Source organism: Schistocerca americana, chromosome 1, assembly GCF_021461395.2.
Source record: "Schistocerca americana isolate TAMUIC-IGC-003095 chromosome 1, iqSchAmer2.1, whole genome shotgun sequence".
Taxonomy (NCBI): domain Eukaryota; kingdom Metazoa; phylum Arthropoda; class Insecta; order Orthoptera; family Acrididae; genus Schistocerca; species Schistocerca americana.
Window position 1 is genome coordinate 445294594 of NC_060119.1, and position 16053 is coordinate 445310646.

Genomic DNA, 16053 nt, shown 5'->3' on the forward strand with positions numbered 1-16053 from the left:
AGCAAGCGGAAAGCACGTGAAAACGTAAATTAGTAACACATTCGTAACCAGTACGCTACGCCAGCAAGTGATACTCATTTGACACTCAGAACTGTCGTGTTCTCCATCTCTCCTATTTTTTCGTAAATACAACCATACCTGTAGTTGAACATATTCACGATTGTGCACAACTGAAGCAGAAATGCGAGCTATTTGATTTAATGAAAAGAACTGATGAGACACTCTACAGTACTTTATAGTTTTAAGTTATGGAATTGTTTTAACTATGTACTTGTTTTTGATTGCTCTTTACTGACACAAATCCTATTTTCGGTATGTTCATTGTGCAATTTAGCCTAATTTGTATCTCTGGCCTCAATTGTATTTATTTATTTATTTTGTATTTTTATCGACCCCTAGACATAGTCATCAACCATCTTGCCATTAAAGTGGACTCGCATTCGGGAGGACGACGGTTCAATCCCGCGTCCGGCCATCCTGATTTAGGTTTTCCGTGATTTCCCTAAATCGCTCCAGGCAAATGCCGGGATGGTTCCTTTCAAAGGGCACGGCCGACTTCCTTCCCCGTCCTTCCCTAATCCGATGAGACCGATGACCTCGCTGTCTGGTCTCCTTCCCCAAACCAACCAACCAACCATTAAAGAACCTTATAACAGTTACGAATGTCGCTTCAAATTTGTGAATACCAAAGATCAATATTTTACCACCTTGTATCTAATCTTGCTATCATTTCTATGTCATAAAGTCATACTTAGAGTTTAACTAAACCTTAATAACGAAAATCGTAGAGTTTCATTTTTGCTAACATATAGTTATGTCTGAACCCACACTCTAATTTCTGTTAGCGATAACGTTTCCTTTACAGGGAGTGTAGTGGAACTGATATTGAGATGGTTGTCTGATTTCATCGCTGTCCATACTGCTGCACTTACCTGGACTCTGCATGTATCTTCCCACCTTGCAGGCCCCTGGTTCAACACCAAATTCCTAAAACACTCACAGAGCGTCCTTACCCTACTGTGGTAGGAAGACAGATCAGAACCAGTCTCACGCATGTTATAGGTTGTGGAGCCATTTATCATCTGTTTGAATTTGACGTAAAAGGTTAGAGTTACCTTGTGTGTTAAGCTATAAAGACGTTGTATTCATAAAATATTCAGAATGATCAGACTTTCACAGAGGAAATTTATTTCTCTTGCTAATAAAGAGATCCAGTTGATAGTCAACCGTTTGTAAGCACTCAGGTCACTCGTTCGAATCTGTACAGTGCAAAGATACACTTACTGTGCTTTAAAAATGAAATCATTACTAGGAACTTCAGTGGAGATGGAAGACTCAAATTTTTTGGTGTACGGTTAGATAAAAGATGAGGAGACTAGGTGTAGTACAGATATACTTCTAGTCTGCCGTTTGCAGATAAAGACAACAGATAACGAAAAATTACTGCCAATGCCTATTGAACCTCTCATTCATTATGTTATCAAGTCTTTTCATTATTCTAAACATTCGTTTACAGCTAGATAGCAGCTCTACTTTCTTAGTCTCACTGTCTCCTTCGCTCTATCTTTGCTCATTCCCTGTATCATTTTACTTTCATTAATTCATTTTCTTGTGTATAAGTAGTTCTGTAGTATATTGTGCTGCTGGGTTTGGAGCTGTGCGGATAACTATTTATGAAGAAAAGAAACAATTTTAATAATCTTCTTGAAGTCGTGCCTCACAGCTTGCACAACAGATATTAAAACCAAGCGGTTAAAAAGTTTTTGTTTTATTACTCTGTAAATAATTTCGGCGTAGCAGTCGTCACCTAGCAGAAACTTTACAAAATTTTCACGGTCAACACAACATGTCCATAATTTTAGGAAGTAATCTGCAATTACTTGTCGCTGTGGATTACATTTGTAAATTATGTGTTTGAGACCTAGCCCAGCACACGGTATTTATGGCCACACTGTCTGGCATTGCGGTAATTAAGTGTATAGCGAGACGTTCCTTTTGAATCAGGCTATCTATAAGTGAAAACCTTATGAAAGTCCATAAAGTAATCCCGCACATTGGGCTTTACACCAGGCATGGACAACCTTTGGTGAACCAAGGGCCTGACTTAAGCTAGTGGGCTGCCTCGTTAGGAGGCGATAGTAGCGCTCCTAGCGGTGTTTATTGCGTCCGTGACGTTACCGTTTATGGTGTAACGTATGGATATGAATGGCATCCTTTTCCAGCTCGCCACACCAACGGATTATGTATGATAACAACTGTTTCTGAGAGTACGTTCATTTTATGTTCTCCTGGAATTTCTTCTGAGGGCCGGATTGAAACAAATCGTAATTTACACAGAAAAAAAACATGAAGAGGGACCTCAATTTGTAATATGTAGAGATACCTACTGATATGTACATATAGATACAGGTCAAATGTCGCTGTTCTCTAGAGTTGGGGCGGGTGTTTACTGCTCTTTCCGCCAGATATTGCCTCTATGTAGCTCCCATCATTGCCACGAGAGTGGCTCTGAGCACTATGGGACTTAACATCTATGGTCATCAGACCCCTAGAACTTAGAACTACTTAAACCTACCTAACCTAAGGACATCACACACATCCATGCCAGTCCCGTGGTTCCGGACTGCGCGCCTAGAACCACTAGACCACCGCGGCCGGTGCCACGAGATGTCAGTCTAAACACCAGTTAAATAAGGAACAGGTAACAACGTAGGTATTACACACTCATCATTATTATAATCATATTATATATACGACCCTCCCTCGTAAATTATCTTATATGTTAGTGGCAACCCCTTCAGTAATTCCTCGGATTAGCCTTCAATATTGACAGGAAAATGTTGTAAGGACTTTATAATATTTGTACATCGAATTTACCACGAAAGTTGTAAAGATGTCTGCTGGATGATGACCGCAAGGTTGTAACTATTTGAAGAGCAATAAAACAAAGACTTTTAACAGCTGGGTGTGGTTATGTCGAAACAAAATAAATTTTATTAATATACTGCAGATAGTAACCGTGAAGAACGTCCTGCATGGCTTTCTAAGGCAGTGGTCAAATCAAATATTAGTGCGGCGCGTGGTTGTCAGCCGTATTTTATAATACTATGCATGAAGTAACTGCCGAGTCTAAACAAACGTCAACTAACGCTAAGAGCTTCTTAATAGTGTATTTTTTTGCTCAGTAACGAACAAAAATAGAGAGACAGTAATATTTTAAGAGGTGATTACTTTTACTTAACGTTACTGAATTCGTCCTTGAGCTAAGTAATGCTACCACTTACGTCAGGGGCAGAATGGTAATTAGCGCGGACTGTGGTGCGTTGACAGAAGTGAGGGGGGGCGGGAATTTCAATATTTTAGTCAATGTTTCTGGTCAATAGTAGATACTCATTTATGGAAGTTGCCAGTCAATAGTAAGCTCGGTATGGGAAGGTGTGGGAAAGTGACCAGGACGGGTAAACTGACCATAATATGTCTTTTACCCTGGGCAGCGCTGGTGTGTGCCGAGAAGTGGTCAAACAAGTTCTATAATACGTAGCCATTGTTGTCAGTGAGAGTGACAGATGAAGAATGTTATGTTATTTTTAAGTAAACGCGTTTTTGGAGTCTTCTGATGTGAGATAAATCACTTATACTATCCTTCTTACTCACTTGTATGGAAATTAATAGTATTTTACTCTATCAAAGTGTAGCTGCCGTCTTTTGGACTACGAATGTAGCTCTTTGTTTTTTTATTTCAGTCTGACGGTCTACTCTGTGGATTACATATGCCGACGTGACGTCCAATCGAGGAAAGTGTGGACACTACTCGCCAGAAAAAGTGGACAAAGTGTTCACCCCCATAACAGTTAGATGCTTCCACATATCATGCAAAGTATTACAGATGAAACTGACTTCTAAACCCTTTAGATATAAAGCTATCATCCACCTTTCTGTTCCTCTGTGAGAGTTTCGAATTAATTAAATTATATTATTGAAAACAGTTTCTGTTCTGTTGTATTTGGCCCGATACAAAAGGCCACTTTTAAGCCGTCTACTGCACCCACTCCAAATAGCAGAGTGCGAAGACACCTAGTAAATGTGCCCGGAAATGAGAAAAACAAACGAGGGATCCTGTTGCGATAGTACTGGTACGCGCTTAGATGTGCAAACTGGTCGCTATGTAAGCCTCAAAAAAGCATTTATTTTGAATATATTATTCTCTTTTTTAGTCAAGATACAGAGGCGAGTGAGTGTACTGGATTTACGCCGGTTCACTACTACTAACGCCATGTCATCATAACGCGCCTCTGCGTAGCATACGAAGTATTGCACCATAACATAAGAATAAAATTAAAAATTAAAATACCTTTTCCAAACACTGTCAGTGTGAGCTACAGTACATTAATGTTAACATTGTAACATCTCAGAATGATCTAACGAATGTGTTTCGCTAAGTACATTATTTTAAGAAACAAGTAAGTGGTACTAAAGAATGTGCAAATGTATGCCACAATCAAAAGTTACAAATACATCTTTTTGGAGCAATATTTTGGCCAAAATAGGCGTTTTTACGAAAAGTTGAAGGCGTTAAATATTACACTCAGAAAGATGAAAATTCCTTTGTAGCCTCAGTTTTGTATAAAAACAGTAACTAAGTGACTCCATTAGGCTAAATCTATTAGTTTTCATGTTATTCAGTAAAAACTAAATTTGGAATGAAAATGTCCCTATTCATATTAGATTAAGTACTATTTGTATTTGTTAATAGTAAGTTATAATTACAGGACTTGATTACACTCATTAAATAATTCAGCTATACCAAGTTTCAAGACATTATTGTAAATAACAGTCATTACAAGCAAACTTATGGAGGCAATTCAGAGGTCATGTTCTACTGTTGATTCCATCCTAAAAATTCTAACCGACAAAGTTTAAATGCAGTCGAGCTAAAACTTTTTCAGTAACTATAGCCGATTGTAAGCTGTTAAACGACAGAGTTATTAATAAATACATGTCCGAGAAAGGGGCCATTTAAATGTTGCAACCTGTTCCTAGAGCAGTTCGATGGTCCACTGCGCCCATATACAAATAGAGCCCGAGGGGTAGTGAGAGGAGACACTCTGCACCGAAATGGCAATCTGTCCACATCAGTCAAACGCCTGTGAACGCTGTGTCTCGGATGACGTCACAGCCGGATAACTACCAAAAGTCTTTTTCCGAAAAAGTAGGAAGTGAACTCGCAAGGACTGTACACCATTCTGGATCGCTTAGATTTCACGAAAGTAACTGTTTCTGTGCCACCCTAAATGTTGACAAAACAGAGTGGCAAGTGGTGAGATTATTTTCCACTTTTAAGGTGAGCAATTAACTTTAATAATCAAAAGGACGGGTGATAGATTATTTTACTTGAAACTTGCCATGGAGGTCGCGTCTGAACTGCAAATAGTGCTGTTTCTGATAGGGCTCTGAGGACTACGGGACTTAACATCTGAGGTCATCAGTCCCCTAGAACTTTGAACTACTTAAACCTAAGGACATCACACGCATCCATGCCCGAGGCAGGATTCGAACCTGCGACCGTAGCGGTCGCGCGGTTCCAGACTGAAGCGCCTAGAACCGCTCGGCCACACCGGACGGCTTCTGATAGGGACTTATTTATTATTATCAGGAGTATTATCATGTGTGTGCACATGACCTTTTACTGAATGTATTAATCTCTTAGAACACGAAACTTTTATTTACAGTCTTAGTTCTTGATCCCTGAGTAAATATCAAGTAGGAATATTTTCTTTCAGTGAGCACAAGAACAATGTAGACTCACAGACTGGAAATAATGGAAGTATGTTCTCCATCGCTTTCTGGCTAACTGCAGAAATAATTTTCAGGATCTTGTAAACGACCATAATTTACTCGCCGCCCCGGACCTGGAAAGCTTCTATCGGACACCATGGTCTGTTGAAAACTGAATTTCTCTTTGAATGGCCCCTTAACCTCCCCTATCCCCCGTCTATCGTTCTAAGTGGCCAGAGATGTCGTCCTAGAATGTGAATATTTGAGCTGAAGTAAAAAAGATTGACGCCAACGTAGTGTAGATCGTACAGTGCCTGCGAAAAGTCTATCACCGGCGGCAAGCTCCTCATGTCTTGCCTTGCGGGGTGCGTAAGGTTCGCAGCACATTCACGTCGCAGTATAAGCTAGAGGCCGTGGTTCACTACTAGTGGTTGCAGGTATGTTGGAGATGGGATTCAACACTGTGGCAATTACAAAAGAGTTAATTACTTGTATCAATTACAATTAAATCCACTGTATTCACCAATATCGCAGTAGTCGCTGGAAATGTTTTCCTCTTTCTTGACGGTAGAGTTTAACATGTTTACACTTATTTGGGAACACAAAAGGCAGTATCAGTGTCTACAGTTAATCTGTTGTCTTTGAGTTATTTTCATACACAAATGTTTCAGCTGCACCCCAAATGAAATAGGCGGGCGGAGACAAATGTGATGAGCGAGGGGGCAACAGACCTTTCCTAATTACTCTGCCTCCATGGATTTCATCAAAAAGTCGTAAAGAACGGTGTGTCATGTGAACAGTTACGTTGTTCTGTTGAAAAAATGAATGACTGATCTCATTTTCATTCAGTAGGGCAATAAATGGTTAAACTATTAGTGAACAATAGGCATCGAAGTAACGGTACTATTTTAAAAGGTCGATCCTATAATTCGCGCTCATGTTATGGCAATCCACATTCCGATTTTCCACGCGTGCAATGCCATTTATCTTGAGGCATGTGGATTTTCTGGTGACCTAGTTCGTGAATTTTAGGAATTAATGTAGCCAGTGGGTGAAACCAAGACTCATCAGTGAGAAAGCACCAACTCCATGTCGGTTAACAATGTAATGTTCATACAATGAAATTTCTGCACAGCAGTAATTTTATACGGGAACATCCCTAATTCTTTAGTCACGGCTTTATGTGCTGTCGTATGAGAGACTTTAACCTCTTTCGATATTCTACTCACTGAAATGAAATAATCGTGTGGCGTTGTTAGCTGGGAGGCCCCATCCAGGGAAGTTCTGCCGCCGAGTGCGATTGTTATTTCAGTCGACTTGCGTGCCGGTGATGAGCATGAAATGATGATGAGGACAACACAATACCCAGTCCATGAGCGGAGAAAATCTCCAAGCCGGCTGCGAATCGAACCCGGGACCGCTGCACGGTAGGCAAGCACGCTACCTCTCAGCCAAGAAGGCTGACAGTCTACTCACTAATTTTGTTGGACTCGGCATCATGATGTCCGAAATGTCGTCAAGCTTCCATTCTCTTGAAACTGAAGGCCTACCAACTTTTTTTTATTGACATTTGTGGTACGTTCTATGGGATCAAACTGCTGAGGTCATCGGTCCCTGGGCTTACACACTGCTTAGTCTAACTTAAACTACCTTACACTATGGACAACACACACCCATGCCCGAGGGAGGACTCGAACCTCCGACGAAGTGAGCCGTGGCAAGACGCCTACCAATTCGTGGTACATCTTGAGCTGAATCTGTTGTTTAAAACCTCCGAATTAAATAACGTACAGTGCTACCATGTGGGCACAGTGAAGCAGGAAGGGGCAACAAAAATGCCCAATTCATATGCTCTGTCAAGTTTCCACCTGCATGGAAATTCTCTTCCACTAAAAACGCTCCCTTTGCAATAGTAAAAATTCTCAATACACTCAGCTTACACAAGAACGAGATATTAACAGAACTAAGAGCTGCAACGCAGATGCAACACACGTACCCCCACCCTACCACAGCAGGTCGAAGGAACAACTGCAGGCAAGACTTTAATGTGCTGCCAACCCTACGGGCCCTGCAGGGGACACACACGACGGTCGTCCCTGAGGAGGGACATTGAGAACGCACGGTATCTAAACAGCAGCAACAAACTGAATGACGGCTCGCTCTCCTTTGTGCTCAGCAGGCACTTAGATCCTCCAACCTCCAGTTCTCGATAAGGCGTAAACATCGTATGGCTTTAGAGCAGTTTTCTTTGCAGATAAGAGTGCTGTAGAACATGTGAAAAATCAGTAAATTATCAGGTGAACGCTTCCCTTGTGAAATGTAGAACAGCCGAAGAGTAGGGCCGCGCGGCGTTCGACCCGCAGAGCAGCTGCCGCCTGCGTGGCCGCCGCTGGTTGGGCCACGTGGTGGCGCAGGGTTGCCACCACCACCACCACCACCACCACCACCACAGCCGCCGCCGCCGCTTCAATAATAATTGCGGCCACTGAATGGAGGCACGCCGCCCTGAATAATGAACGAGCCAAGTTGCGCTGCGCTTCCCCAGAATACAGCGGCGCTGCGCGCGGCGCGGCCGACTCGGAATTATTTTAAGGAGCCCTGAGGGCCGGCGGTGGCGGAAAATCGCACCGAGGCCGAGGCGGATGCCGGGGCGCAGCGCGGGCCTGTTGGCCACAAAGACATAACCGCCATTACGGGCGCAAAGTGCACGCCGCGACAATGAGGAAGTGAGCGGCCCGGCGCACAATGGCCGCGGCCGACGCGTCAAACTTCGCGCCGACAAAAGCTCTTCATTATAAGTTGCGGCCGCCAAGTTTGTTTCGGGCGCCGAGACGCGCGCGCCCAAGGGCCCTAGCCGCCAGCCGCAAGCCGCCAGCCGCCAGCTGCTACCTGCCGCCTCCTGCAGGCCGACCGTCCCGTAATCAGCGTCCCGGCTACGCTTAAACACCGCGGCTTAGCCATCGTTATGGCGGCGCAGACCATACTTAACCTTTATGATGTAACTGCCAAGTCCTGCGCGTAAGGTATTCGGAATCGTCGAGGCATGGGCTGCATCGTAGTAGGGATGGGAAAAACCAATCGGTTAAAACATATGTGGATATTTTTGTTCCCAGTACCCGGTATTTTTAGGTATTTTTTTGGTCTCGGCTATAACAGGCTTTTTTAACAATTACTGAGTAAATGAATATTTTGAAAAATCGAATAATTTTTTTTCATAAAATTTGCATTTTTTAAAATACTGCGTCATTGTAAAAAAACGGGAAATGCGATCAGCGCCATTTTAATAACAAAGCCAACAGTAGAAACTGGCCAGAAGCACATGACATAACAATTGATACAGCATTAATTTCTTTATTTCAGTCTATGATCACAAACTTGTTAGGTTCTCAAATTATCGATTTCCGTCAGCAATGAACATCTTCAGATCTGATTTAAAAACCTGTGCCAGTATAATGGAGCCGTGATTTTGAAACAGATCTGAAGTTGGTCATTTCTGGCCGAAACCTGTAGTCTGAGGACCTAACAAGTTTCTGATTACAGGCTGAAATAAAGAAATTTATGCTACGCTTTCTGGATCTCTGTTTGATTCACGACCGTGTCGCAGCTTGTAAAATTAGTACAGCATTGCTGAGGCAATCATGTCGTCTTTGCCGTGTGGCGGGGCTTAACCTACGCGTGTACATGCAGTGTGCAACTCTTTCCCCACGTGGCCTAGCCTATACGGTAATTTCTTGCCTCCTTGCCGGACATCTGTTGTACTGCAGTAAGGGACCAAACCCAGTCTCCAAATATTTTTACAAAGTGACTTAAAATTAATTACAATGGTTCATTTGTTTTAAAATATTTAAGTTTTGTTAGCAATTTTTATTAAATAATAAAGGAGGAAGGGAATTATGTTAAAAGCAATAAATTAAAATCTTAACAAATCATTCATTCTACACAAAAAATAACTGAAAGCAGCTGACCCACCGATTGTGTCTACATAATATGTCTATCTCCTTGCAGCCCTTGAAAACGGACAAATTAGCACGAAAAATAGAGTTCTTCGACTTAAGTTTTCATTTTTTAGCACCAACTATTCGTAGTGCGCAAGTAATGGAGTGAACCCCGATTACAGCGTGTTTTTTGAACAGAGTTTAAGGATCAATAGGCAAAAATTGGTGATTTTCTGTAGTATTCAACAATTCATCACTTTCTGAGAAAAGCAGCAAATGAAGGTCGTACAGTACTATGTTTCCTTTTACTTGCCTATTTAATTTAATTGTTTGATTCCGTGTATCTTGAAACTGAGAAAACCAAAGTTTTTTCAATCATTGTTCGATTTCTGCGTTTATTGTAGAAACTGACATGAGTTCAGAAAACGGTTATTTTGGGGAGAGGGGGCGGCGTGCTTAACAGTCAGGTTTAATTGGCATGAAAAAAAACGATATACCCGAAAATCGATTGTTTCAGCGATAATCGCCATGCCTACATCCTGATTGGACTTCAAAACTTACCATGTAGGAATATGAGCTTATCTAGTAACGGTCCAGATCTGGGAACAGGCTCAGGACTTTCTTGCAGGTCACTCTTAACCAGACAGATGTAATGGTAATTTCGGGAGAAATTCCAAGGGGTTTGTTTACAATTTATACAATGGTTATGTGCAACATATCTTAACTCTATAGAATCCAACGCTGTGGAGGAGGCGGATTTACTTTATACCCATCTATTGTAAATATTATAATCTAGTCACGTACTTTGTATTTGAAAATTTTGAAGAAAACTGTTGATTGCCTAACTCTTAACTCACGAGGTCACATTCCTGTAACGTATTCTACGAGGTGGGGTCCCGGAACCCTGTGATATTCGTGGCTGTGGCCACCAGTATTTTATCTTTCTAGAAGTTCGCCTTGATGCAGCTTGATACACGTGAAGTAGCATATAGTATAAGAGTGGAGTGAGGTATAAGCAACAGATGGTACAGTATGTACCATTCCCGTGGGAGAGTCAGTCAGTTGTACTGAACATGCTTCTGATTGGTCGACACATTCGAGTGTTAGGCGCCAAAACGCGTAACTTCTCTTATTAATTATTTACATACTTTTCATTGCATTTAACCCAGCTTTCAGTACGACAATCTATTATAGTTACGCTACAAGTCTTCCGTTGTTGTTTATTAAATTTCACTAGTTTTGAGAAACATAAGAGTAATGATATTACAACCAAAGTGCTTTGGACACCTTAGGGTCGCTTTGGCGCGTGCTCTGTTTCGGACGGACATGTCGTGCTCTATATCGGAAGTTGTCAGAAAAATTACAGTGCTATTAACAAAGTTCTGTCGAGTGTTGTAGAAGGCCGTGTAAAAAGTGATAATTTAAAATATAAACAAACAGGATACATTAATGAGAGGTGTCGCCTACAATCATTGTTAGTACTACAGATCTTGCCCTCTGTAGATACAGCGACTAAGTGGCATTTCACAAAAAGTAAAGAGGACAAACACAGGTTTATGTTCGAGATGACAGCTTAGCAGTGTCCGACGAAGAAGATCCCACGACCGACAAGCAGTCTGCTATGCTGAGGGCACAACTTTAGAAGACGACAGGTTGGTGGAAAGAACGGTTAGGGACTATTATTCAATCTCTACAGATCTCCAGCTTCCAGATCTGATTTCCGACACCACAAAGTCTGATTTCTGACCCTTTTATTTAACTTGTGAATTAAAGCTCAAATGATTTCAAATTTTTAATTTAAATTACACAACAATAGTTTTACGATTGTTCTAGTGTTGTTTAAGTACTACTACTTGATTTTACTGTATTAAATAACGACTGTAATATTTTACTTTTCGTAACACAAAATAACATACTTCTGTGCGTTTTTGTTTAAATAGTACGCATAAACAAAATGTTAAAGAACTGAATTTGACAATCTGAAACATCGTAGTACATCTGTAGCAAGTAAATGTTCACATAAAAGTAAGTTCTTGGTTGTAAACTTGCACACAAAGATTGCACTCGATAGATACAAAAAGAAAGCTTGCTTATTATAGAAACAGAGACTTTTCCATCAGAACTGTCCTGAAGTTCTTCCTCTGAATTGCTGTTCGGTACGCTAGCAGAAGTGTGATGACTGGCTACTGTAAAATCTTTTTCGTCTATTTCTTGATCAATATTACTGACATATTCATCCATACACCAATTAACAATTTCATCAAGCTCAGGATCGTTAAAACTAAAATGTTTGTGGGAATTCATTTTGAACTGTTCTGAAGAAAATAAGCATTTAAATCACGAGCTGCAGTGTAAGAGAACACAACACGTGCCAATAACTTGTGTCAACAACAAACAAAAAAGGGGATAATTCAGCCGATGGCAAAATATTATAGGGTTGACGATATAAGAACGGTAATGGGAGTATAGAAGCATTCCACTAGAACTGACTTTGGTGAGCGAGTTCGAAAATTTTTTAGCGGCTTGAGAGACCACACCTCGCGAGTTAATGAATTATTGTACCAGATTCTACAACTGATTTAAATCTTTCAGTTGAACTTAATCGAAATACTCAAGTCTAATTACGGAGGTCATAGTATCTTCCCGATCCACTCCCCCCTCACCCCCTTTTCGCAACAAAACCTTACTTATACATCAATACCCCTTCAAAAAATTTGTTATTACTAAAAACCAACAACTGTTAACGGAATTTGTGTTTTTTTGAATTTCTTGTGGTGGTCATACAGTACACATTATTGAAACTGTCTTGGCATTACCAGGGTTAAACTGTGTTCTTCAGAACCCTGGGGTTCCGTCTGGAACACTCAAGAGTTTCGTGAAACTTACGTGGCTTTCTGCATGATGTTCAGAAGGGTAATTAAAAAAACAACGATAGAAATTAGTGCCCCTAAGAAATTGAAAAAGAAAATATAGAGGAACAGCTAACCCTCGCTTCCTCTTACTTATTTGGATAAACAGGAGGACTGCAACACTAACAGCTATTAAGGTTGCACTTATCAGAAACTAGCCTGCCATGACGGAGGGGTGGAAGAAATGGACACAGCAAACGGGAAGGAGGAGACGGACAGAGAGAGGACCCAGGAGGAAATGGAAAGAGAGCGGGAATGATGAGGAGACGGACAAAGAAAGACGGAGGGGGAGATGGACAGCGGCGGGGGAGACAACGAGATTATCACGTACAGGTGTACCCAGTCCCCATACATGTTAGAAATGTGTGCCTTTTCTTTTCGTACTTTTCCATTTAAGCAAACTGGACCACGTCAAAGCGCGGTCTAGATTTGATACAGAAATTGTTCGAATGACCTATTGGCATGTAAGTAACTAACTAAATCAAAAAGAAACTCCTAGGCGGACGTAATACTAAAAATGATCTTGTAGAATGTATAATGTCTTTAAAAGCGGACAGTTTTGGTTATATCAGTGGCTGATATCAGTATCAGCTTGAAATATTCAGACCGTGGCTACTCACAGTCACTGACGGTCGCCAAAGTGTTTGAGAATTTTAACACCACCTTCAGCTGGGTTTCTTTAAATACCGAGACATGTACAACGTTTTAGGTATGCTTTTTGTTGGGGTAGTATGTTAAAATCGTTTATATCTCTTTAATTTATTCAGATCATATCATGATTGTTAGCGAAAACTGGCAGGAATGAAATTATACGATGATTAGACGTGGGTCTGCAAATGAGTCGTTCGCTAAATAGTTGTAATTATGTTATAGAAGCCGCTGCTGACATTAGGAAGAAATACTTTCGTATTAGATGGAGACTTAAGATTAATGTTTCCTTTCCAGATACTAATTATGACACTTCTTCATTAAATGAAATAACAACTTTACTGTTACCAGTCACTGTTTATTTATCTCCACGACACGTAACAAAGGTTTAAACCTCCATCATCAGGTGAATTTACATTTGTTAATATGACATGTGTGTGTGTGTGTGTGTGTGTGTGTGTGTGTGTGTGTGTGTGTGTGTGTGTGTGTGTGTGTATGTGTGTTGTGTTACGATATTTTGGAGGAACTTGTGGCACTGCCTAGTGGAGAAACAAAACACTATTTCAGAACATGGTTTTGAGTTTCTTCTGACAAAAAACTAATTGTGTATGTAACAGTAAACATAAAAAAGGTAAAATAAAGTACCTCCAGTCGTCAGAGGTTTCTTTCACAGTCGTAACACATCACATGTATACTGTCATATTCTGTAAACAAATATAGTGTCGGAATGTAATGGGTGCGTGTATCGTATAGCAGAAGAGAAAACATTGTCACAAAGAATATACGCCCTAACAACATTATTATAGAATAATTTTTTAAAGGATTTGGAGGTGTTGTTTGAGGTGTTTAATACATTCATTGGAATAAATACTTCAGGTGGTATATAAATCCGATTTTGGCATGTTAAAATAGCTTAAACTTCGTTCTCATTAATACAATCAGGTCAAATGTTACAAACTTTAAGTACAATAATTATATTGGCTACAGTGGTAAAATTACACACAAATAACAATTTTGGTTGGGATTCATAGATAGATATGAAAGGCTGGAGGGAGAGGGGGGGGGGGAAGAGAAAGAGAAAGTGAGAAAGTGAGAGGGAGGGAGGGAGGGAGGTGGAGGGTGGAAGGAGTGATTGTATGAGAGCAAACTTTACAAGTCAAGGGGTCTTCAGATTATATCTGTTCACATGTATTGAGTGCCTGAAGGTTGCGGTAATACATTGGTTAATGTTTAAAAATATGCAGACGGATGTGCATTTTGTGCCAGTAGTTGTACACATAGTTTCATGCTGATAAGGGGTACTACCTGTTGGTGTGATGATGTATCTGTAAATGAGGTCAATATCTTGTACACTCGGGGTCTGTTGTGGTAACATATCTAAATATTTATGGTAAATATTAGGGTGTGTGTGTGTGTGTGTGTGTGTGTGTGTGTGTGTGTGTGTGTGTGTGTGCTTTGCAATTTTTAATGACGTAGGCAGTCTGCATCTTTCTTTCGATCTGGAAGTAAGAAACAGTTCGCGAAGAATGCTTGGAAGGAAGAAATGGAAGCTACTGTGCAACGTGTGTTCGACACAGAAGAGTGCATCATGTTGGCATGACTATTGATGAGGTTAAGTGAATATTGCACCACGACCACCACTGAGGTGACAAAATGCATGAGGCAGCGTTATGCACATTTAAATTGGCGGTAATATCGCGTGCTCAAGGTATAAAAGGTCAATGCATTGGCAGAGCTGTCGTTTGTACTAAGATGATTCACACACTTTGGACGCGAAATGGTAGTTGGAGCTAAACGCTTAGGACATTCCACTACTAAAATCGTTAGGAAATTCATTATCCCGAGATCCACAGTGTCAATAGAGTGCCGAAACTACCAGATTTCAGGCATTACGTCTCACCACGGACATCGCAGGGGCTGACGACCTTCAGTTAACGATGGAGAGCAGCAGCGTTTGTTTAAGTTGTCAGTGCTAACAGACAAGCAACACTGCGTGAAATAATCTCAGAAATCAAAGTGGGACCCACGACGAATTCATCTGTTAAGACAGGACGGCGAAATCTGGCGTTATTGGGCCATGCCAGCTAACGACCGACGCAAGTGCCTTTGCCAACAGCACGACACCGCTTGCAGCGCCTCCCCTGGGGTTGCCACCATATCGTTTTGATCATAGACGACTTGGAAACCCTGACATGATCAGATGAGCCCCGATTTCAGTTGGTAAAAGCTGGGGAGAGGGTTCGACTCTGGCGCAGACCCAGAAGCCACTGACCCAAGTTGTCTATAAGGCACTGAGCAAGCTGGTGATGGCTCCCTAATAGTGTGCGGTCTGTGTTGATGGAATGAACTGAGTCCTCTGGTCCAACTGAACCAATCATTGACTGGAAATTGTTGTATTCGGCTAGATGTATTCGGCTACTGGTAGATAATTTGCAGCCAGTCATGGACTCCATGTTCCCAAACAACGATGTCATGTCACTAGGCCACAATTTCTCGATAGTGTTTCGAAGAACGTTCTGGACAATTCGAGCGAATTATTTGGACCCATATCACCGGACATGAATCCCATCAAACTTTTATAGGGCATAGTCGAGAGGTCAGTTCATGCAAAAAATCCTGCATCGGCAACACTTTCGCAATTATGGACAGCTATAGACGTAGAATCGGTCACTCTATCTGTTTGGAAATTCTTTGGTTTACATGTCACGGTGCCCATCGCTCTCTCGGTCTTCATTGACTTCTCCTCCCAACTGGTTTAAATCTTAACTGGAGAGTTAATCTTCCTC

General features: G+C 41.2%; 1 protein-coding gene across 1 annotated transcript in view; it reads right to left on the reverse strand.

Annotated features, from left to right (window-relative positions):
* Positions 1 to 16053, reverse strand: part of LOC124560502 (Holliday junction resolvase MOC1, chloroplastic-like) — a 140504-nt gene that overhangs the window by 52863 nt on the left and 71588 nt on the right. Inside the window, exon 2 of the mRNA XM_047130925.1 lies at positions 8126 to 8280. Within this exon, the coding sequence (XP_046986881.1) occupies positions 8126 to 8280 (155 nt within the window). The remainder of the gene's footprint in view (positions 1 to 8125; positions 8281 to 16053) is intronic.